Genomic DNA, 25,017 nt, shown 5'->3' with positions numbered 1-25,017 from the left:
GGGAATCAGTATCTTGTGGCTTCGTTCATACAGTCTGATCTCTCATGATTCCCGCATTAGTTTAGAGATACAGCATTGAAACAGACCCTTGGGCTCACCGAGTCCACACCGATCATTGATCACCCGTTCACACTAGTTCTACGATATCCACTCTCTGTACACCCCTGACAATTTACCTACAAAACTGCACGTCTCGGGGATGTGGGAGTAAACTGGGGCACCCAGAGGAAGCCCAACAGAGAGAACGTGAAAACACCACACAGACACCAGCACTCAAGATCAGGATTAAACCCAGCTCTACCAGCTGCACCACTGTGCCACCCATTTGGAAACAAATCCATCAGTATCATGATAATTTTAGTCCAGATTATTTAATTATTTGTATGAATTCCTCAGTGGGTATGGTGGGATTTGAACTCAGCTTCTTAGCTTTTGTCTTTGATCCTCCAAATGGTGGTCCATTGATGTAACTTCTGTGCCACTAATGTACAAAATTTTAATATTGAATTAAAATCCAATATTCTCTAAAATATTCAGTGATTTCTGTTTTTTTTTTTAAACTGCAAAAACATAGAATCATCTGATGGATCCAAGTCTTTCACAAGTCTGCAGAAAAAGGGAGCAAGGCAGAATAGTGGGAACTATAGGCCGGTTTGTCTGACTTCGGTGGTTGGTAAGATTTTAGTCCATTATAAAGAACGAGGTTACGGGGTATTTAGAAGCATGTGCGGATGTGGCGCCGACGGACGGGAAGCTGAAGCAAAGAAGTCGAAGCCAAAGAACCGAATGGAAATGAGGCCGAAACGCCAAAAAACCGAAAGAGTGCGAAGACGAAACGCCAACGAACCGAAAGGGCGAGACGCCTAAAAGCCAACTAACCGAAAAGCTGCGTTGCCTAAAAGCAAACTCACCGAATGGTCGCTCTGTCGAAACGCCACCTACCCGAAAGGCGGTGTCGCCTACAGGCCAACGGACTGACTGCCGCTCAACAGAAAAGTCAAATAACGGACATGACGTTGCCGGGGGGATGGACTTGTCAGCGATTGGTCCAGACCCCCGCGTCCATCACATCACTGTGGAGGGATGAACATTGTCCCGTACCTTCGCTCCACCTGACCCGCAGCCCGCGGAGGGTGGCCGTGGGACAGTGGGGGCTGTACACCTTCGGCCGCTTACGACTTGGTGCTTGGGTTCAGATTGCCTCGTTACCTATGGCTTGTGTGTGAAAATGAACCCCACGCTCCTGTCTCCGCCTTCTCTCTCCCCCCTCTCTCTCTCTCTCCTCTCTCCCCATCTCTCTCTCTCCCCCTTCTCTCTCTCCCCCTCCCCTCTCTCCCCCCTCTCTCTCTCTTTACTCTCTCTATCCCCTCTTCTCTCTCCCCCCTCTCTCCTCTCTTTCTCTCCCCTCTTCTCTCTCTCCTCTCTCTCTCTCCCTTCCCTCTCTCTCTCTCTCTCCTCTCTCCCCATCTCTCTCTCTCCCCCTTCTCTCTCTCCCCCTCCCCTCTCTCTCACCCCCTCTCTCCTTTCTCTCCCTCCCCATCTCTTTCTCCCCCCTCTTCTCTCTCCTCTTTCTCCCCCTCCTCTCTCTCCCCCATCTCTCTCCCTTCTCTCTCTCTCCTTCTCTCTTTCTCTCTCATCTTCTCTCTCTCCCCCCTCTCTAAGTCATAGCCTCAGAATTAAAGGATGTTCTTTTAGGAAGGAAATGGGGAGAAATTTCAGTCAGAGGGTGGTGAATCTGTGCAATCCTTTGCCACATAAGGCTGTGGAGGCCAAGTCAGTGGATGTTGTTAAGGCAGAGATAGATAGATTCTTGATTAGTACAGGTGTCAAAGGTATATGAGGAGAAGGCAGGAGAGTGTGGTTAGGAGGGTGAGGTAGATCAGCCTTGATTGAATGGTGGAGTAGACTTGATGGGCTGAATGGCTTAATTCTACTTTTATTCCTTATGACCTTTTGCAGAATGTGAGTGTTGCTTGCTAGTTCAGCACTTACAGTTGATCTCTAATTGTCTTTAAAATGAGTGACTTGCTCAAAGCCAGGTTCAAGAACAGCATCTTCCCAGCAACCATCACGTGGTTGATCACTCCACAACATTTACCTCAGCAATTATGAAGTTCTATGGACTGTTCATTTGGTTTCATCACGGACTGGTATTCACACGATAATATCAGTCTGGTGTTGATATATTGATTTTTATCTGAGTGTATTATGTTTATGGGCCTATTAACATGTTGCAAATAAGAATTTAACTATTCATTTGTTGGGACATATGACAGTTAAACACCCTTGACGAGATTTACGGTAATGGCCACTCGTCGGTACTCGGGGCTCTCGTGGACATTGTTCAACATGTTGAAAAATCTTCACGAGTCTTCCCGTGCTTACCGGCCGTTAGCGAGTCTTCCTGAGTACCTGCCATTAGCGTTATGATCCGCTAAGAGACGTCCCCGAACTCCGATGTGCCCGCTACGTTCATTCTCTGTGCTTACCACGAGTTTGATTTTTTTTAAACTCGGGAGAGCTCTTGGAATGAACTTGTACCGTGGGACAGGGCTTCTAATGTGTTGTGTGGAATCTTTTCCAAAAAGGGACTGAAGAAGGATCCTGACCCGAAACGTTACCTATAATTTTCCTTCAGAGATGCTGCCCAACCCGCTGAGTTTTTCCAGCACATTGTGCCTATCTTTGGTATAAACCGGTATCTGCAGTGCTTTGTTTCTACAGGTTAAGACCCTTAACAGCATTGATGTACAGAGTGATCTTAGGGTCCAAGTTCATGGCTTCCTGAAAGTGGCAACACCATTAGATAGAATGGTAAAGAAAACAAAAGATAAGCATGCCTTCATCAGTCGGGGCATTGAGTATAAGGGTCAGGAAGTCATATTGCAGATATTTGGGACTTTGGTTAGGCTGCATTTGGAGTATTGTGTGCAGTACTGATCGCCCCATTATGGGAAGGATGCGGACGGAGGCTTTGGAGAGGGTGCAGGTTGTTTACCAGAATTATGCCTATGTGGAATATTTTGCCCAAAAAACAGGGTCATGTCAATAGAGTTCCATCCATAAGGACAATGGTGGACACAGATCTATCAGTTTCATAATCATTTTATTCCAGATTTAATTAGTTGTACAAATGCCTCAGCTGCTATGGTGAGATTTGAACTCATGTTTCTGAGCCTTTACTCTTAGCCCTCCAAATGGTTGTCCATTATTGTGACCATTATGCCACTAATTTACTTTAGTTTAGAGATACAGCGCGGAAACAGGCCCTTTCACCCACCGAGTCCACTCTGACTAGCAATCCCCATACACTAACGCTGTCCTACACACTTTTGGGACAATTTACAATTATACCAAGCCAATTAACTCCAAAGACATACAGCTATGTTGGTTAATTGGCTTGGTGTAAATGTAAAATTGTCCCTAGTATGTGTAGGATGGTATTTATGTGCCGGGATCGCTGGTCGGCGTGGACTCGGTGGGCCGAAGAGCTTGTTTCTGCGCGGTAATTCTAAACTAAACTAAACTAAATTAACCTACAAACCTGTATGCCTTTGAAGTGTGAGGGGAAACTGGAAAAAACCCACGTAGGTCATGGTGGGGAGAACGTACAAACTCTGTGCAGACAAGCACCCATAGTCAGGATCGAACCCGGGTCTCTGGCGCTCTAAGGCAGCAACTACCACTGCACCTCCATTACATTCTTGTATTTGGATTCAAATGAACTTGAATTCCCCCCCCCTCACCCAATGTTAAAGTTGAAATATACATCTATATCATCTGGAAAAAAATGCACGTAATACATATTATAACCTCACTTTGGCATTAGAGAGGGAGGATATTATTAATTTTGAGAATCTCTGTTTTCTTAAGGGTTATTGGTGAGAATAGTTTTATGTGATCAAAACGTACCAACTCCTGCTGTCCTGCTTTCTTGAAGACTGTGGGAAGCCATTTTCCAACCATTTGGGTTGTGCAGAGGAAATGCAGGACATTGACTGGGAGTAGAAACCATGAGCATAATCCCTGTCATCTCCCTGCCTGTTCCAGCTCACAACATAAACCATTGAACCTGACAATCTCCTGGTTCATGCGATTCAGACAATCATCGTCGAAAGCTCTGGACCACAGGGGAGAGGCACATGGATTAGATCTTTAATGACTAGCACTTAAAGAAATGAAAGTTGCCCCCCTTTCTCATTGACCTGATCATTGACTGTTACTTTGTTTAAGAAAGAACTGCAGATGCTGGAAAGATCGAAGGTAGACAAAAATGCTGGAGAAACTCAGCGGGTGAGGCAGCATCTATGGAGCGAAGGAATAGGTGACGTTTCGGGTTGAGACCCTTCTTCAGACTCAAAATCCCTGCACACAAACATTATCCTACACACTAGGGACAATTTACAATTTTTACCAAAACCAATTAACCTACGAAATGATACGATGCGATAGAACTTTATTTATCTCAGGAGGGAAATTCAACAAACCTTTACGTCTTTGGAGTGTGGGAGGAAACCGGGGTACCCGGAGAAAACCAAAGCAGTCACAGAGAGATTGTACAAGCTCCATACAAACAGCACCCATAGACAGGATCGAACCATGGTCTCTGGCGCTGTGAGGCAGCAACTCTACCACTGCACCACCTTGCTGCCCCTAGTTCTACGTTATACCACTTTCACATCCACTCCCTACACACAGGGGGAAATATACAGAGGGCAATAAATACCGAGATGGAATTGAAAATGGACCCTTTATAAGTGTAGAGAATCATAATTTATAATGTGAGCACCTAAGATGTTTTATTTTTCATAGAACATAGAAAAGTACGGTACAGGTACAGGCACTTCATCCCACAATGTCTGAACCAAACATGATGCCGAGTTAAACTGATGTAAACTGCCTGCACGTGGTCCAAATTCCTCCATTCCCTGTACAACGAGATCTTGGAGTCCTTGTTCATCAGTCACTGAAAGTGAGCATGCAGGTACAGCAGGCAGTGAAGATAGCTAATGGCATGTTGGCCTTCATAACAAGAGGAGATGAGTATAGGAGCAAAGAGGTCCTTCTGCAGTTGTATGGGGCCCTAGTGAGACCACACCTGGAGTATTGTGTGCAGTTTTGGTCTCCAAATTTGAGGACGGACATTCTTGCTATTGAGGGAGTGCAGCGTAGGTTCACAAGGTTAATTCCCGGGATGGCGGGACTGTCATATGTTGATAGAATGGAGAGGATGGGCTTGAATACTCTGCAATTTAGAAGGATGTGGGAGGATCTTATTGAAACATACAAGATTATTAAGGGATTGGACACGCTAGAGGCAGGAAACATGTTCCCGATATTGGGGAAGTCCAGAACCGGGGGCCACAGTTTAAGATTAAGGGGTAGGCCATTTAGAACGGAGATGAGTAAAAAAAATTTCACCCAGATTCACAATGTGGAATTCTCTGCCTCAGAAGGCAGTGGAGGCCAATTCTTTGGATGCTTTCAAGAGAGAGTTAGATAGAGCTCTTAAAGATAGCGGAGTCAAGGGATATGGTGAGAAGGCTGGAACGGGGTACTGGTTGTGGATGATCAGCTATGATCACATTGAATGGCGGTGCTGGCTCGAAGGGCTGAATGGTCTACTCCTGCACCTATTGTCTATATCCATGTGCCAATGTAAAAGCTTCTTAAGCCACTATTGTATCTGCTTCCACCGCTACTGAAGATAGACACAAAAAGCTGATGTAACTCAGCGGGACAAGCAGCATTTCTGGAGAGAAGTAATGGGTGACGTTTCGGGTTGAGACCCTGGTGCATCACTACCCCTGGCAGCACGTTCCAGGCACCCATCACCCGCTGTGTAATATTACTTGCCCCGCACATCTTCTTTAAACTTTGCTCCTTTCACTTCAAAGCTACGCTTGCTAGTCTTTATTTTTCTGTTTTCCCGTAACCCAAAATTTATCTCTACACTTCCCCGTCTCTTATGTGAGTTGACGTTGAGGTCACCCACTCTAATTTACACTTCCTTGTTCCTGCCTCCTGCTGTTCATTTCACAAACTGATTGATTGGTTAAGGTGTTGCCTTTAGCTCAGCTCCTGTGAACAAACAAACAAGGAGTTGGTGTTATTTTGTAAAATAATTAGATCTGCACTGGAGCTAAAATTAAAAGCCTGACATCCGACAGAGTGCATTATTATTGAAGAAGGGGCTCGACATTTAGAAAACGACATTACAATCAAGGAGAGTGTCTGAAGAAGTGTCTCTGCCCGAAACGTCACCCATTCCTTCTCTCCAGAGATGCTGCCTGTCCCGCTGAGTTACTCCAGCCTTTTTTGTCTATCTCTGGTTTAAACCAGCATCTGCAGTTCCTTTATACACAAGGTTTTATGATGCCTGCCAAATTTATTGAAGTTCACTGAGGATTTAACATATGGATACAGGGGAACTAGTGTACTGTAGATTCAACCATGAGAGTCGGCGGAATGCTGCTGTATAGACGGAAAAAGTGGTGAACACTGCCCAGTCCATCACCGGTTCTGACCTCCCCACCATCAAAGGGATTTACCGGAGTCACTGCCTCAAAAAGGCAGCCAGCATCATCAGAGATCCACACCACACACTCATTTCACCCCTGCCATTGGGATGAAGGTACAGGAGCCTGAAAACTGTAACGTCCAGGTTTAGGAACAGCTTTGTCCCTACAGCCATCAGGCTATTAAACACTACAACCTCAAATAAGCTCTGAACTACAATAGACTATTATTGTTATTATTGCACTGTTATTGTTTGTTTTTTGGGTGTACACATGTGTACATCTGTGTGTGTGTGTATGTATATGATCTATAAATATGTGTATTTGTGAGCATGTGTATATATACACACACTTAACTTTTTTCTCCCTCGTTTATTATATTGTTTACAGTGTACTTTGTTTATATATTCTGTTGTGCTGCAGCAAGTAAGAATGTCATTGTTCTATCTGGGACACATGACAATAAAAGACTCTTGACTCTTGTTCTGCAAGCCCACATAAATTATGTACAGAAAGTTAAAAAGCTGCTAAGGCAAATAATTAGAGAGGTAAAATAAATGTTTGGCACTGTTGCAGAGAGCGTTGGAGTGGTAAAGTTAGTAAATCTTGCTACAACTGAACCACACGTTGAAGTGACAAAGACACAAGAGTCTCCCGAGTGCTAGAATCTTGAGATGGAGGAACTCAGTGGGTCAGGCAATACCTGAGGGACATTGGAGAGACCGCACCTGGAATTCAGGTGCACGGTTTTGGTCCCCTTACTTAAACCAGAATAATCTTCCTTTGGGTGCAGTTTAGACCAGATTCCTGGGACAAACGGTTTTTTTCTAATGAGGAATAGGAGAATAAATTTGGCCAATATCCAACTGAATTTAGAGGAACGAAAGATGATCTTATTGAAACATGTACGGTCCTGTGCAAGCAGATGCTGTGTCAAGAGTCAAGAGTGTTTAATTGTCATGTGTACTGACAATTGTGGGCTGAGACTTGATCTCAAGTATCCCAACAGGCTTTAGGAGTATGCTGCTAGCTGGAGAGAGACAGAGAGAAAGGCTGGGACCAAGAGGACAAGGAAGCACTGTGAAAATACGTGATTGTCATCTGGCGAGAGCAGAGCTGAAGGTAGCTTCTTGGCTATGTGGTGTGGCCTTGAGAAGATAAGGTGTCTGGGAACGACCATTTTGCAAAGGGGACTGTATGATGAGAATGAAATTCGAAGCTCAGAGAAGACTACCCCTACCGACAGAGTGAATCTGGCCAACTCGCTCACACGGGTAATATCTGAGTCCAAGCCATGACTTTTGTGATTTAGTTTATTAATTGATTAGTTGGAGTAGTAAAGCTGATAAGTTATTAGCGGTCAATAGTTTGCATGCATGCTTAAATAACTCAAAAGTGTTAATAAAGATAAAGTTTTACTAAATCTTCGTTTGGAGTCTTTTAGTTTGACACGTCAGTTGAGTTAATAGGGCCAACACCATGGACAATGAAATTCTTGCTGCAGCATAAACCGAATAACACGTCATTTCCCATGAGAGGGGAGCTGGAGCAAGGAGGCCAGGTTCCAGAATGGTGTTTATTCATGAAGGAGGGGGATAAGGAGGAATTACTTCAATATCTTTGGAATTGTCCAACCCAGACAGTAATAGGGACAAGAATCAATGAATATAATCAAGATCGAGAAAGGCAGACAGCTGGACTTCAGTGGAGTCCAACGTTATAAAGGTAAGGATAGAAAAGTGGAGCAAACAGCAAGATCAGATAAGTCAGAATGGCATTGAACGATGGAGCATGATAGCATCCTCCTGCTTCTTTATTGTACTGTCTGACTTTCATGATAAAATTAAGTGGAAGGCATTTAAGATTTCAAGATGGTGCTGGCTCTTTGCGTTCTGTCCTGGTACCGACATTTGTCTGAGAGGATAATCTTTCTATGGAGTGGCAGCAAGGTTTATAAGGCCTGATCTTTTTCAGGTTTAACTGAAACCCACATCCCCCACGAAAAAATGTTGAAGATCTACCTGGAATTTTCTCAGTGAAGCTAAACCATAGTGCATTTACATTGGCATTCATTTTGATTTAAGGGATGGCATGCGTGGTGCTTGAAGTGTTCCCATCAGCACCATGGGATGAGTCATGGTCGTGGAATTCCATGGGATGGTTCATGAGTCGTGGAATTTTCTGCCTCAGAGGGCGGTGGAGGCAGGTTCTCTGGATGCTTTCAAGAGAGAGCTAGATAGGGCTCTTAAAAATAGCGGAGTCAGGGGATATGGGGAGAAGGCAGGAACGGGGTACTGATTGGAGATGATCAGCCATGATCACATAGAATAGCGGTGCTGGCTCGAAGGGCCAAATGGCCTACTCCTGCACCTATTGTTTATTGTCTATTGCCTATTGGTCATGGTGTGATGGTTCTGGGAGAGGATGGGAGAGGAGAAAGATGGTAAGGAATGGGTGAGAAGCAATGACTGTTTGGGATGGAAAGGAAATACACCTGATAAAAGTATGTAAAATTATGAGAGGCGTAGGTAGGAAAGGTAGGAAAGACAATCAGAAATAGACACAAAATGGTGAAGTAATTCAGCGGATCAGGCAGCATCCCTGGAGAACATGGTTAGGAATCAGAAACTTTTTCTGGGCGGATATTTTTAGAATACTTTCTGAAGTTGTTAATACCCAATTGGATCCCGACTCAAAACGAATAATATTAGGAATTTCAGAACAAAGCCTAAAACTTACAAGCCAAAGAAACTTCCTTGATTATAGTATAATAACTGGGAAAAAATTAATATAAACATTTTGGAAAAGTCCAACATCCCCCACAATTAAAATATGTATTATGGAGATGTCGGAGATGTCGGAGACCTTACATTTGGAAAGAACTAGACTTGTCTTAATTGACAAACAAGAATTATTTGCTAGAATATGGTCTCCATTTATTGACTTTTTGAAAGGGTAAATTGGTTCAGCACGGAAGTCTGACTAAAGCTTGAACCCAGGATTAGATGAATAGTTATATTTTATAATCTACGGACCTATCTCCAAAGTTGTATTATTGATAATTTATTCTATTCTTTTTTATCGTGGTTTTTTCTCTTCTTTCACACTATCTATAAAAAATAAATAAACAAATAGAAGCAGAGATAATATATAATTAATAATAATAATGGATGGGATTTATATAGCGCCTTTCTAATACTCAAGGCGCTTTACATCGCATTATTCATTCACTCCTCAGTCACACTCGGTGGTGGTAAACTACTTCTGTAGCCACAGCTGCCCTGGGGCAGACTGACGGAAGCGTGGCTGCCAATCTGCGCCTACGGCCCCTCCGACCACCACCAATCACTCACACACATTCACACACAGGCAAAGGTGGGTGAAGTGTCTTGCCCAAGGACACAACGACAGTATGCACTCCAAGCGGGATTCGAACCGGCTACCTTCCGGTTGCCAGCCGAACACTTAGCCCATTGTGCCATCTGTCATCCGCCATAATTGATGAATGAGGATCCCTATTACTCTGATAGCTGGAATCCCATCTATTAACAATATGTAATTGATATACTAAATGTGTTTTGATTATGATATGTACATGCTTCTAATAAAAATATTATTTAAAAAAAAAATGTTTTCCAAGGAGATGTGCGGAGTAAGTTGTTTTACACTCAGAGTGGTGTGTGCCAGGAACACACTGCCAGGGGCGGTGTTGGAGGCAGATTTGGTAGTAGTGTTTAAGAGGCTTTTAGATCGGCACATGCACACGCAGGGAATGGAGGGATATGCACCAGCTGCAGGCAGAAGATCTTGGCATCATTTTGAGCATCGGCAAGGTGGGCCGATGGGCTAATTCATGTAAACTTTGTTGAGGAAATCAATGACACACACCTTGAACTGGTCTATCACTGTTTATAGGGAGATACTAAGAATGAGAGAGAACATATTGCGGCTCTGCTGAGGGATATAGCTGTGCTTTATAGGGATTGAATTCTAATGTGTAGCTTAAATCGTATTTTAATTCACCAAAAATTTCCTATTCTTGCAAAAGACATTGAAAAAAACAAAGCCTGAACTGATCTTAAAATAAAACTCTAAATGTAAGCCTTAATTATGCATGTAACATTTTTCTGAAATGAACAGCACAGAATAAATGTATCCCCACCTGCTCACTTTGGAACCTGAGAGCGACAGACACTGGGGAGAGAGCAAGAGACAATGTAAAAACTCATAAGGTCATAAGTGATAGCAGTAGAATTAGGCCATTCGGCCCATCAAGTCTACTCCACCATTCAATCATGGCTGATCTATCTCTCCCTCCTAACCCCATTCTCCTGCCTAATCCCCATAACCTCTGACACCCGTATTAATCAAAATCTATCTATCTCTGCCTTAAAAATATCCACAGACTTGGCCTCCACAGCCTTCTGTGGCAAAGAATTCCACAGATTCACCTCCCTCTGACTAAAGAAATTCCTCCTCATCTCCTTCCTAAAAGAACGTCCTTTAATTCTGAGGCTATAACATTTAGTCCTAGACTCTCCCACTAGTGGAAACATCCTCTCTACATCCACTCCATCCAAGCCTTTCATTATTCTGTATGTTTCAATGAGGTCCCCCCTCATTCTTCTAAACTCCAGCGAGTACAGGCCCAGTGCCGACAAACGTTCATCATAGGTTAACCCAGTGATTCCCAACCTGGGGTCATGTGGCCCATGGCAAATCACAGGGGGGGCCACAAAAAAAATTGGGAATTTAGGTAACTTTTTTCCGCTAATAGTGTCAGGGGGGGGGGGGCATAGAAAAATTTAAAGAGCCCAAGGGGGCCATGAGCTAAAAAAAGGTTGGGAACCACTGGGTTAACCTGCTCATTGCTGGGATCATTCTTGTAAATCATGGATTATCTTTGCTCCCGACTGCCTGGTTCCATCTGGGTTATAATCCTTTCCCTGTTACAATGACTGTTAAACTGTGACAGGAAAAAGATTAGAAAGAAGGCAGCAAATCTGACACTTCTCACAGATAAAAACAAGCTGTTTAACACAACTTCCATATGTGCTTGTGTCACACTTCCCTCAATGTGCTGAGTACGATACACATCAACTCCGAAAAATAAAAGGCCTGGATAGCGTGGATGAGCATGTTTCCAGCGGTGGGAGAGTCCAGAACCAGAGGGCATAGCCTCGGAATAAGGGGATAAGGGGACGTACTTTTAGAATGGAGATGAAGAAGAATTTCTTTAGCCGTAGGGTGGTGAATCTGTGGAATTCATTGCCACAGACGGCTGTATTTTTAAAGCGGAGATTGATAAGAGTACTTGATTAGTAAGAATATCAAAGGATACGGGGAGAATGCGGGAGAAAGGGGTTGAGAGGGAAAAATAAATCACCCATGATCAAATGGCGGAGCAGACTTGATGGAATGCATGGCTTAATTCTGCTCCTGTCTTAAGATCTTATGAGCTAGAAGTCTGAACTGGGAGGACTGGAACCAAAGCTGGAATCCTTAAGATCTTATGATATATCCAACCTCGGCATTCAGTCCTTTTAAGGTGCAGGAAAAAAAAGTTCAGGTCATGGAGCAGAAGTAGGCCATTCGGCCCATCAAGTTTACTCCACCGTTCTATCATGGCTGATCTCTTCTTCCCATAACTCTTGACACACCGACTAATCAATATGAAGCTCAGTGAAATCTTTGATGAATTGTTTAGTTTAGATATGCAGCATGGAAATAGGTCCACCGAGTCCATTCCAACCCGTTCACACTAGTTCTATGTTATCCCACTTTCTCATCCACTCCCCACACGCTACAGGCAATCTACAGAAGCCAATTAACCTACAAACCCGCATGGCTTCAGGAAGTGAGAATAAATCGTAGCACCCGGAGGAAGCCCACGTGGTCACTGGGAGAACTGTGAATTCCTTACTTCCTTCTGTCCTAATAAACAGGGCTTAAATTGGAAGACAATTTATCCCTTTGGGAGCAGATGGATTCTCTGGTTAAGCTCCTTGAGTATCTTTGCATCCAAATGTCGTGAGTTTTGTTTGAAATTGACAATACTCTTATTCCACTCACCACAGTAGCCTGGAGTGCCACATACTGTCTTCATGGTAACCTGTTCGTTCACAATTTTGGATAGACCAAAGTCAGCTAAAAAGAAAAAGAAAGATGAATTAAATTGAAGCAAGTGGAGTCAAGGATTCCATGCATCACAGAAACAGGACCTTTGTCCCACCCTGTCCGTGCTCACCATTGAGTACCCATCTGCACTGATTCATGTGTCTGCACTTAGACTGTATGTGTTTGAAGTGCTTGTAGAGTTAGACTATACAATGTTAAATGTAGTGAGGGACTCTGTCTCACTGTATCCTCAGACAATGCAGATCAAGCACCCTTTAGGTGATAATAATTCTTCCTAGGTGTGGCACGGTGGCGCAGCAGTAGAGTTGCTTTCTCACAGTGCCATAGACCCGGGTTCAATCCTGACCATGGGTGCTGTCTGTACGGAGTTTGTACGTTCTCCCCTTGACCTGCGTGGGTTTTCTCTGGGTGCTCCAGTTTCCTCCCATGCTCCAAAGACGTGCAGGTTTGGCAGTTAATTGGCATTTGTAAAAGTGTAAACTGTCCCTAGTGAGTGTTGGATAGTGTTAGTGTGCGGGGATCGCTGGTCAGCGTGGACATAGTGGGCCAAAGGACCTGTTTCCACGGTGTATCGCTAAACTAAACTAAACTTAGGTCCTGGATTCCATGGGTTTCAACTTATTGGACTAGTCTTCCATGTGGGATCTTGTGAAGACCCTACTGAAGTCCACACGGACTTCATCAACCGCACTGTCCTCAACAGTACACTTTAACTCCTCTTTAAATACTCCATACAGGATCACTCCCCAAACAATGCCACTAAATACTTTGGTTAAGCAGTCACTCCTAGTGTTGGTTAATCCTCTCCTCAGATTTGTTTCCTATAAGATAGACACAAAAAACTGGGGTAACTCAGCAGGTCAGACCAGAATCTCTGGAGAAAGAGAATGTGGCGTTTTGGGTCAGAACACTTCTCCAGATTAAACGTCGAGGTGGGGGGAACAAAAACGGGAAGTGAGGAGAGGCCAGGACAAATCAGGACCGCCAACAGATGGCCTCGAGAAAAGCTTTCCATTGTACCTCGGTACACGTGACAATAAACTAAACTGAACTGAAAGAAGGATGGAGCCCATAATGGGCCATTGTTGGCTGGGAAAGGTGAGATAACAAGAGGGATACAAGGTTGTGAACAGTGGAACTGGTGGGATGGCTCGGGTGGGAGAGAGATGTGGTGGGTAGGGGGATGGGAGTGGAGGGAATACAGAAGTTACTTGTTTCCAATAACTTCTCTACCACTGACATGTCTTTGGTTAGCACTGCGGACTTCAGTTTTAGCACTTGTATGGTTACTTATATTAATTTGTTTAAGAAGGAACTGCAGATGCTGGAAAATCAAAGGTAGACAAAAATGCTGGAGAAACTCAGCGGGAGCAGCAGCATCTATGGAGCGAAGGAAATAGGCAACGTTTCGGCCCGAAACGTTACCTATTTCCTTCGCTCCATAGATGCTGCTGCTCCCGCTGAGTTTCTCCAGCATTTTTGTCTACATAATAATTTACCATATTATTGATTATCATATATTTATCTTTGCATTGTTGTGTTTATGGGCTCCTTCAGCCTCCGTAAGTGAGAATTGCATTGTTCTGTTGCCGGTCATATATGATAATTACACACTCTCGACCCGTGACAAGTAAATGGCAAGCTGTAAATCAGAAAGGAAGAAAGTGCCCACCATTGAGGATCAAGAGATCCAAGGGCATTTAGCATCTGCTCTCAGCCTTACTCCAGGGTGCAGCAGGGCTGCTGACACGGTGGAAAATGTTAGCTTGGATAAGTATAATTCATCTTCATTTATTTTAATATCTTCAATGATTTGTCAATGCTTCAATGTTTTCAATTAGATCCATTTAAATTTTTATATAGTCATACAGCATAGAAACAGGCCCTTCGGCCCAATGCGTCCATGCTGACCATGATGCCCAATCCCTTTCTGTGTGGAGTTTGCACGTTCTCCCTGTGACCGCCAGCGTTGCCTTTGGGTGCCCCATTTTCCTCCCACATCTCAAAGACGTGCGGGGTTGTAGGTTGTGTAGGAAGGAACTGCAGATCTGGTTTAAACCGAAGAGAGACACAAAAAGCTGGAGTAACTCAGCGGGGGCTGAAGAAGGGTCTCCACCCGGAACGTCACCCGTTCCTCCTCTCCAGAGATGCTGCCTGTCCCGCTGAGTTACTCCAGCTATTTGTGTTGATCTTCGGGCTTGTAGGTTAATTGGGCCCCTGTAAAAATCACCCCTTGTGTGGAGGGAGTGGATTAGAAAGTGGGGTAACCAGAGGTGTAGTCTACGTGATACGCAGGTATACGCCGTATACCCACTAAGAAAGCTCCAGCATTTCCGTATGCCCACTTAGAAATGCGCAATGACACGTATCAACTTCGATAGTGACAGAAGTTCTATTTATTTTATGAATGAAAGTATGACAGTTCTGTCACAGAACTGTCATACTTTCATTCATAAATTCAACCTGTGTGCTGTGTCTCTGTCAGAGTCGCACTTTTCCTTGTCGGAAGTCAGTGGTGATTTTAATTTGACTGTTTATTGTCCTAGAAACTGATGACAATATCGAGTGTTGAATAATCTCAATTACTTATGGTGGTTGTAGGCTACTGTATGCGACAGTGAGTGTGGCGGTGTTTATAGGACGGGTGCGGAAGAGGCTAGGAGGGAATCATCACAGTATACCCACTACAAAAAACTAGACTACACCACTGGGGGTAACATAGAACTAATGTGAACTGGCAATCGATGTTCGGCATGGACTCGCTGGTTTGAAGGGCCTGTTTCATGCTGTGTCTCTGAACTAAACTGAAGTGAACTGGGTGTTTTTTTTAAAGAAAACCTTCAATGATGTGACAGAGTAGCTGACTTACATTATGAGAGTTTTCTTTTGGGAAACAAATTTCCCATTGTCAGGCATTTTCTTGACTTCTATAATGATTTATAGCCACAGAAATTCACAGAGTTGCATTAAAACATCTAAAAACGTGAGGCAGGATTTCCCTACTGATTCGATCGGAGAAGATATTCAGCCACTGTAGAACAAAGCCAGTCAGCCCGGCTTCGATGTGAGGTTACATTAATGTAACAGAGCTGGTATTTTGCTTCATCCTTTTGCCCTTGGATTGGGAGCTCTCTCCTGTTTGTGAGCTGACTATTAAATTAAAATTTAAATTAAATTTCTTTATTTATATAGCACATTTTTAGTCAACTTGCATTGACCCCAAAGTGCTTCACATAATTACATTCACACACAGGCAAAGGTGGGTGAAGTGTCTTGCCCAAGGACACGACAGTATGCACTCCAAGCGGGATTCGAACCAGCTACCTTCCGGTTGCCAGCCGAACACTTAGCCCATTGTGCCATCTGTCGTCCCAGTTAGATGGCGCTATTACTGGTAGTAGAGTTGCCAACTGTCCCGTATTAGCCGGGACATCCCGTATATTGGGCTAAATTGGTTTGTCCCATACGGGACCGCCCGTTATCCCGTATTTGACTGTTACTACTCTGGTCGAGGGGACTGTTGGATCGGTGCGCCGTGTCCAGCCCCGCCTCACCTGCCCTGACGTAGTGCAGCCCATGGAGTGCAGCAGCAGCGTCTCGCCCGTGGCCCTGTCGGTCGGCCGCCCGGCCAGTTATCCGACCGTCGGACCTTCGCTTACCGGCGTTGGATGGGGTGCCGGACTTTGCGCGCGACGTCATGCGGCCCGGACCAAAACCCCTCAGCTGGCCCTCTGTCTGGGCTTAGTGTTCAGTCCCGCACTCGGGCCAACTCATCATTCACCCAGCCACAGCCCAGTCGGTCAACGAATTGCCGTTGGGAATTTGTCCCTTATTTTGACCCCTTGTCCCTTATTTGGGAGTGAAAAAGTAGGCAACCCTAACTGACAATAACAACTTAAAATTGTGTTAAATACTAATGGGGCAAAAGGACTGGTTAGCACTTGGATGGTAGACCGTCTGGGAATACCAGGAGCTGTTGAGGGCAGATCTGGTCGCCCAGCTATAGGAAGGATAACATTAAACTGGAAAGGGTGCAGGAGACAGCTGGCACAGTGATGCAGCAGTAGAGCTGCTGCCTTACACCGCCGGAGACCTGGGTTCGATCCTGACTACGGGGGCTGTCTGTACCGAGCTTGTACGTGCACCCCGCAATCTCGTGGGTTTTCTCTGGGTGCTGGTTTCTTCTCAAACTCCAAAGATGTACAGGGTTGGAGGATAATTTGCTGAGTAAAATGGTAAATTGTCCCTAGGGTGTAGGATAGTGCTAGTGTGCGGGGATCGCTGGCAGACACAGTGGAATGAATGGCCTGTTTCTGCTCAGTATCTCTGAACTAAATTAGACTAAAAAATACTTTCAGTCAGCCAGTATCTATGGGGGGAGAAACAGAACTACATTTCAGATCACCGAACCTCCAGAAAATTTGTGATTTAAAATGTCCTTTTTGCCGTCCAACAATATTGACAATATTAGGGAAACAGGCCCTTCGGCCCACAGAGTCTTTGCCAACCATTAATCACCTGTTCACACTTAGTTCCATGTTATCCACTCCCTACACATTAGAGGCAATTTACAGAGGGTCAGTTAGCCCACACGTCTTTAGGATGTGGGAGGAAGCTGGAGCACCTGGAGGAAGCCCACGTGGTCAACGGTGGGAAATGTGCAAACTCCACACAGGATGAAAACCCCGGGTCTCTGGCGCTGTGAGGCAGCGGCCCTTCCAGCTGTGCCACTGTGCCGCCCACATTGTGAAATAACAACTGGTTCACCTGAACTTCAGAAGCAAAGTGTATCTTAAATTAGGTTAAACTAAGGCTTACCTATTTTCAGTGGAGCTGCTGATGAAAGGTCTGCATACAGTAAATTCTCTGGTTTGAGGTCTCGATGAACCACTCCATTCTCATGCAAGTACTGAAAGGGATTTGAGAAAGAAATTAGTATTTTACAACTAACACTGAAAAAAATTCTAATTTTGTATCTGCACAGGCTTTCAATGGAAGAAAAACCTGGACTTATACAGCAACTTTCAAGGCACTTTCAAGGACACTCTCTCCCATTTTCCGTGCACACTAACACTACAAACTATGTAGAGACAACACCCATGGTCAAGTTGTAACCTGGGTCTAACGCAGCAATGCCAACTCTGCACCACCCTGCTGCCCCAAGTACTTGGCAAACCAGGCAGCACATGTGGAGAGAGAAACAGAGCCACAGGTCCACCACTCATCTTCTGGCACCCTTGGCTTCAGAGCCTTTCCGGATTATCCGTTTAGCTGGACCAACAGAGGTCACGGCCTCCAAGAGCAGTCCAACAGTACTGGAATGGTCCACTTTGGCCATTCAGGGGGCATCTTCTTTGCTGCCGTGTGCTGGCGCAGCAGGGCGAAGGCCACGGACGCCAATAGGATTAACAAACTCCATCAGGAAGGCTGGCTCCATCCTGGGGGTGGAGTTTGTTTCATGGGAGGTGGTCTTGGAGGGGAGGATGCTCCTCAAATCGCGGAGCATCTTGGACAATACAGCTCACCCCCTCCATGACACACTGGCCAACCTGAGAAGCACCTTCAGCAACAGACTGGTTCCACCAAGATGCAGCACAGAACGCCACAGGGGATCCTTCTTCCCTGTGGCTATCAAACTATATGCAACTGCTCCCCCTTTCTGTCGTGGGGTAGACTGACTCCCCCCCCACCCCAATCCTTTCCGCTCGTCACTTTAATTTCATGTTTCATGTAATTTTGTGTTTTATGACTGTCGGCAGATTAATTTCCCTCCTGTGATAAATAAAGTTATATTGTATTGTATTGCTTCGTATACTGGCCCGTAAAGTCAGCGGTGAGACGATATCGCTGACTATTGGGTCACTTTAGAACGAGAGATCTATGGCTAGGATAGACACAAAGTGCTGGAGTAACTCAGCAGGTCAGGCAGCGTCTCTGGAGAAAAACAAACGGTGATGCTTAGAAACATAGAAAATAGGTGCAGTATAGGTGGCACGGTGGGGCAGCGGTGGAGTTGCTGCCTCACAGGGCCAGAGGCCCTGATTCAATCCTGACTATGGGTGCTGTCGGTGTGGAGTTTGTACGTTCTCCCCATGACTGCGTGGGTTTAAACTTCAATCAGACTATGAAGGTCTACTCCTGTGGTGTGGATGAGCCTGGGGCCATTGTCATAGAATAGAGCTTTGAAGCTTGGCTGCTCCACTGGGAAACTATTTCAACCTGCTTATTCCTTGCAAATATGAACAAGCCATTTAGGCTTTAGACAGATATACAGTGTGGAAACAGGCCCTTTAGCCAACCAACTATCCCCGTACGCTAGCACTATACTACGCACTAGGGACAATTTACAATTTTTACCAAAGCCAATTAACCTAAAAACCCGTACGTCTTTGGAGTGTAGAAGGACATACAGCTCTGGCCCTGAGCAAATCACTTCCTTCCTGCTCTCCACTCCACTGCAGCCTTCTTCAGCCTTGGACATGTACATGGATAGGAAAGGTTTAGACTAGAGGTATATGGGGCAAACGTGGGCAAGTGGGACTAGCGTGGATGGGGCAGCATGGTCGGCATGGACAAGTTGGACGAAGGGCTTGTTTCCATGCCGTGTTACTCTGTGACTCTATTTCCTGTGGTTCTTATTCGCCTACTCTGGGTAAAAGACAGTGCATTCACCCTATCTATTCTCTCCATGTGGCTTTCTTCCTATGTGTCCCACTGTATTTCCCGTCCCCTCCCAAGTACCAGAATCCAGCTGTCTCCTGCACCTCCAGCCTTCCTGCTCGTTGCTGGATTTCGCCTCCCCCATGGAACAGCGCAGGAGACTGATCGAGACAGAGATAAAAAGTCCCTGGCACAGCCCTCAGCTGTAACTGTGTCGAGAAACCCACACAAATCTTGTTGATTTGCAGTGAAAGTCTGCCGGGGAGAATGTGCATTTGTCAACATGACACTTAATCACAGCAGCATCTGTCAAGTTACATAACTGTGTGTAAGATGCAGGACGGACTCAATTCCATCGCTGTGGATGGTTTATTTCAACTTGTGCTTGTGTGTCCACAAATTTGCAACGGGAGCCTGAACTGGCACTAATATCTTATTATTGAAATAAAGAACTTAGCGCATCAAAAGAAAATGCAGATTTTCTCGATATTCTCATTTCATGGGATCTGTGCCTACATATTCCCCTCTGCTTCCTGCATCTCTCCAATTAATAGTTGCCTAGCAACGGCCTGCATTGTCCTGCAGTCTCCAGTAATGTGAAATGGATTGTTGAGTTCAATGCCTGTACAACGTTGATACCTCACAGATTAAAAACTAAAATATCTGCAAGTCTCCATTCTCACAGTACCGAGGAAGCAACTTCCCCGTGAGACACAACCCATCCTCATGGGCCACAGCGGTAGAGTTGCTGCCTCACAGCGCCAGAGACCCGGGTTCGATCCTGACTACGGGTGCTGTCGGTATGGAGTTTGCATGCTCTCCTTGTGACCTGCGTGGGTTTTCTCCGGGATATCCGGTTTCTTCACACACTCCAAAGACGTACAGGCTTGTAGGCGGATTTTTGGCGCATAGGTGACATTTTTGTTTGGATTCAAGAGGCAAGTTTGTTTTATTGTCAAATGTCCCGATACATAACAATGAAATTCTTACTTGCAGCAGCACAATTGCCCTGTAAAAGCATAATAAACAACAGAAATATATAAAATACAAACAAATAAATAGTAGTCCCCAAGATTATGTAATGTGGAGCTTATTGGAGGTTCATCGTTCTAAAGAAAGGCCCCCAACCCGAAAGGTCACCTATCCAAGAAGACTCGAAACGTCACCTATTCATGTTCTCCAGAGATAGAAACATAGAAAATAGGTGCAGGAGTAGGCCATTCGGCACTTCGAGCCTGCACCGCCATTCAATATGATCATGGCTGATCATCCAACTCAGTATCCTGTACCTGCCTTCTCTCCATACCCCCTGATCCCTCTAGCCACAAGGGCCACATCTAACTCCCTCTTAAATATAACCAATGAACTGGCCTCAACTACCTTCTGTGGCAGAGAGTTCCAGAGATTCACCACTCTCTGCGTGAAAAATGTTTTTCTCATCTCGGTTCTAAAGGATTTCCCCTCTATCCTTAAGCTGTGACCCCTTGTCCTGGACTTCCCCAACATCGGGAACAATCTTCCTGCATCTAGCCTGTCCAATCCCTTAAGAATTTTGTAAGTTTCTATAAGATCCCCCCTCAATCTCCTAAATTCTAGCGAGTACAATCTGAGTCTATCCAGTCTTTCTTCATAAGAAAGTCCTGACATCCCAGGAATCAGTCTGGTGAACCTTCTCTGCACTCCCTCTATGGCAATAATGTCCTTCCTCAGATTTGGAGACCAAAACTGTACGCAATACTCCAGGTGTGGTCTCACCAAGACCCTGTACAACTGCAGCAGAAACTCCCTGCTCCTATACTCAAATCCTTTTGCTATGAATGCCAACATACCATTCGCTTTCTTTACTGCCTGCTGCACCTGCATGCCTACTTTCAATGACTGGTGTACCATGACACACAGGTCTCGTTGCATCTCCCCTTTTCCTAATCGGCCACCATTTAGATAATAGTCAGCTTTCCTGTTTATGCCACCAAAGTGGATAACCTCACATTTATCCACACTATACTGCATCTGCCATGCATTTGCCCACTCACCCAGCCTATCCAAGTCACCTTGCAGCCTCCTAGCATCCTCCTCACAGCTAACACTGCCCCCCAGCTTCGTGTCATCCGCAAACTTGGAGATGTTGCATTCAATTCCCTCGTCCAAATCATTAATATATATTGTAAATAGCTGGGGTCCCAGCACTGAGCCTTGCGGTACCCCACTAGTCACTGCCTGCCATTCTGAAAAGGACCCGTTTACTCCTACTCTTTGCTTCCTGTTTGCCAACCAGTTCTCTATCCACATCAATACTGAACCCCCAATACCGTGTGCTTTAAGTTTGTATACTAATCTCTTATGTGGGACCTTGTCGAAAGTCTTCTGAAAGTCCAGATATAACACATCCACTGGTTCTCCCTTATCCACTCTACTAGTTACATCCTCGAAAAATTCTATAAGATTCGTCAGACATGATTTACCTTTCATAAATCCATGCTGACTTTGTCCAATGATTTCACCACTTTCCAAATGTGCTGCTATCCCACCTTTAATAACTGACTCTAGCAGTTTCCCCACTACCGATGTTAGACTAACTGGTCTGTAATTCCACGTTTTCTCTCTCCCTCCCTCCCTATAAGATACTGCCTGACCTGCTGAGTTACTCCAGCACTTTGTGCCCTTTTATGCAAACCATCATCTTGTTTCTATGTTACAAAGTCCTACTTGACCCAGAAATGGCCAACCAGGCCTCTCTCAAGACGACTTGGACTAATTTCCTACTGTGCTATATTCCTGAATTACTAGGTCAATGTATCAAAGATAAAGCTGAAAATAGAAAGTGTTGCTATTTGAGATCATTGCGAGCAAACATATTCCCAGTCGATACTCAATAACGCAATCATCCTACAACCCAGCAGCATGAAGTCATACAGTTGTGCGGAATATAAACCGGCCCTTTGGCCCACATTTTTCATGTGGACCAATGTGACATATTGGCTTGTCCCATTTGCCTGCATTTTGCCCACAGACCCCCTAGAACACAGTTCCAGCGATCATCAAAACCCATCAGTTCCCCTGAAATCCCTGCAATTTATCAAGATCACTTCCGAATGCAATTCCATAAGTATTTTATATCCACTTATTTCCCAGAATAATGGATCCTCATCGATGACTCTGTCTTGATCTGATACTCACCTGCTAGAGAGCCACTCATACCAGTCAGGTAGGTTGCTCAACTGGGGACCTGAATTGAATTGGAAGGTACAGCATGTAAACAGTTTACCAAGTCTATGCCGACCATCGATCACCCATTCACACTATTTGTATGTTATCCCACTTTTGCATCCACTCCCTGCACACTAGGGGCAATTTACAGAGGCCAATTAACATACAAAGCCGCAGGTACACAAAATTGCTGGGGAAACTCAGCGGGTGCAGCAGCATCTATGGAGCGAAGGAAATAGGCGACGTTTCGGGCCGAAACCCTTCTTCAGACTGCCTGCCTTCAGACTATTTCCTTCGCTCCATAGATGCTGCTGCACCCGCTGAGTTTCCCCAGCAATTTTGTGTACCTTCGATATTCCAGCATCTGCAGTTCCCTTTTGAATACAAAGCCGCACGTCTTTGTGATGTGGGAGGAAAGTGGAGCACCACGAGAAAACCCACGCGGTCACACGTGGTCACAGGGAGAACAGAAAGCAAACTCAATACTAGCATTTATTTCAATGCTAGCATGTATACAAAAACGGATGCAGTGTTGAGGCTCTATAAGGTGCTGGTCAGCACCTCTATAAGGTGCTGCCATTTGAAATATTGTGAGCAATTTTGGGCACCATATCTGAGTAAGGATGTGCTGGCTCTGGAGAGGGTCCAGAGGAGGTTTACAAGAATGATCCCAGGAATGAGTGGGTTAACATATGATGAGTTTGCCAGCACTGAGCCTGTACTCGCTGGAATTTAGAAGGATGAGGGGGACCTCATTGAAACATACAGAATAGTGCAAGGTTTGGATAGAGTGGATGTGGAGAGGATGTTTCCACTGGTGGGAGAGTCTAGGACTAGAGGACATAGCCTCAGATTAAAGGGTGTTCTTTTAGGAAGGAGATGAGGAGAAATTTCTTTAGTCAGAGGGTGGTGAATCTGTGGAAATCTTTGCCACAGCGGGCTGTGGAGGCCAAGTCAGTGGATATATTTAAGGCAGAGATAGATAGATTCTTGATTAGTACGGGTGTCAGAGGTTATGGGGAGAAGGCAGGAGAATGGGGTTAGGAGGGAGATATAGATCAGCCATGATTGAATGGTAGAGTAGAATTGATGGGCCATTTGGCCTAATTCTACTATTCCTTATGACCTTATGAGAACGTACCAACCCCACACAGACAGATGAGGTCAGGGGTCAACCCGGGTGCCTGGCGCTGCGAGGCAGCAACTCTACCGCTGCCAGGCCACAGTGCCGCCGTTGAAAGGTCATACACCCGAGATGTTTTTCTCTCTCCTCAGAACTTGCCCAGCATGTTCTGCCTTTTCTCAAAATGTTTCATTCCGAGTGCCCACTGGCTTTTGGGGTTTTTTTTCAGACAAAACTTCTATTCTGCAGCCCTGTAGTTGCTCCTGTCACATCTGGAGACAATGTGTCCCAGTGACATTCACACTGGCTTCATCCCTGACTCTCAGAAGAGGTAATTAAGCTTTTGTTTCAGCTTGGTCAGACAGAGTATAAAAAAGAAAACGGTTCGATACAGGTTGTCTATTTGTTTTGCCCCACTGTTGCAAGTTCTACTTTGGGACTAGCAGGGATTCTAAATTATACACAATTAAAATGCAGCCAGGAATCAAGATATCTGTGAAACAAAAAACAGTCCAAGTTTATGTAACCGTGGAAAAACATGAAATAAATTAACTGGTGGGTGGATGAAGCTTTAATCCATGCAGATAATGCTTAATTTCCAACCAATCGGCCTCATATATAAAGGATAATTATTGTGCTTTGTAAGATATTAAAACCATCTTTCTCTGATAATGCAGTTTACAGCAGGCCATTATGACCCTTTAATATTCAAAAACTATTCCAGTTCTTCTGTGGGGTTCAGTCTTCCAGGTAATAAATTTGATGTATGGACCCATGAAACACGAGGTAAAATGGAGCCTGTCCTTTGAGGGGAAAGAATGGTTTCACTTCCATGCAACCGGTGGTAGCAAGCGTTGTTTGATGCCTGGAGTGACTGTCTCCGCACTTCACTGGTTGGTACAGGGCACAAGGAGGTTCAGCTGACTCTACACCCACTCGCAGTGGAACGGCCAGGAGCTGTGAGTAGTCAAATCTCCAGTGGTTTACAGCACAGACCGCTGAAGGACACATTAAAGGACAGGAAACCCTAAAGATGGGTTTAGCAGTATGGTGGGCACCAGAGACCCGGGTTCGATCCTGACTACGGGTGCCGTCTGCAATGGAGTTTGTACCTTCTGCCTGTATCCGCGTGGGTTTTCTCCGGGTGCTCCGGTTTCCTTCCACATTCCAAAGACAAACAGGTTTGTAGGTTATTTGGCTTCGGTACAATTGTCCCTAATGTGTAGGATAGTGTGAGTGTACGGGGATCGCTGGTCGGTGCGGACTTGGTGGGCAGAAGGGTCTGTTTCCTCGCTGTGTATCTAAACTAAACTAAAAGCTTCATCAGATGTTTTCCACATATATAATGCCTGGTGTTCACCCAAGTCAATG

General features: G+C 45.0%; 1 protein-coding gene across 2 annotated transcripts in view; it reads right to left on the bottom strand.

Moving 5' to 3' along the window:
• LOC116989266 (calcium/calmodulin-dependent protein kinase type IV-like) overlaps nucleotides 1-25,017 on the bottom strand; it is a 150,744-nt gene that overhangs the window by 8,568 nt on the left and 117,159 nt on the right. For both annotated transcript variants that reach the window (XM_033046456.1, XM_033046458.1), the window contains 2 exons: nucleotides 17,475-17,565; nucleotides 12,591-12,665 (listed from right to left, as the gene is read on the bottom strand). In XM_033046456.1, the coding sequence (XP_032902347.1) occupies nucleotides 12,591-12,665; nucleotides 17,475-17,565 (166 nt within the window). The remainder of the gene's footprint in view (nucleotides 1-12,590; nucleotides 12,666-17,474; nucleotides 17,566-25,017) is intronic.

Source organism: Amblyraja radiata, chromosome 29, assembly GCF_010909765.2.
Source record: "Amblyraja radiata isolate CabotCenter1 chromosome 29, sAmbRad1.1.pri, whole genome shotgun sequence".
In the NCBI taxonomy this organism is placed as follows: Eukaryota; Metazoa; Chordata; class Chondrichthyes; order Rajiformes; family Rajidae; genus Amblyraja; species Amblyraja radiata.
Note: the sequence above shows the minus strand (reverse complement) of the source record. Positions and strands in the feature narration are given on the sequence as shown.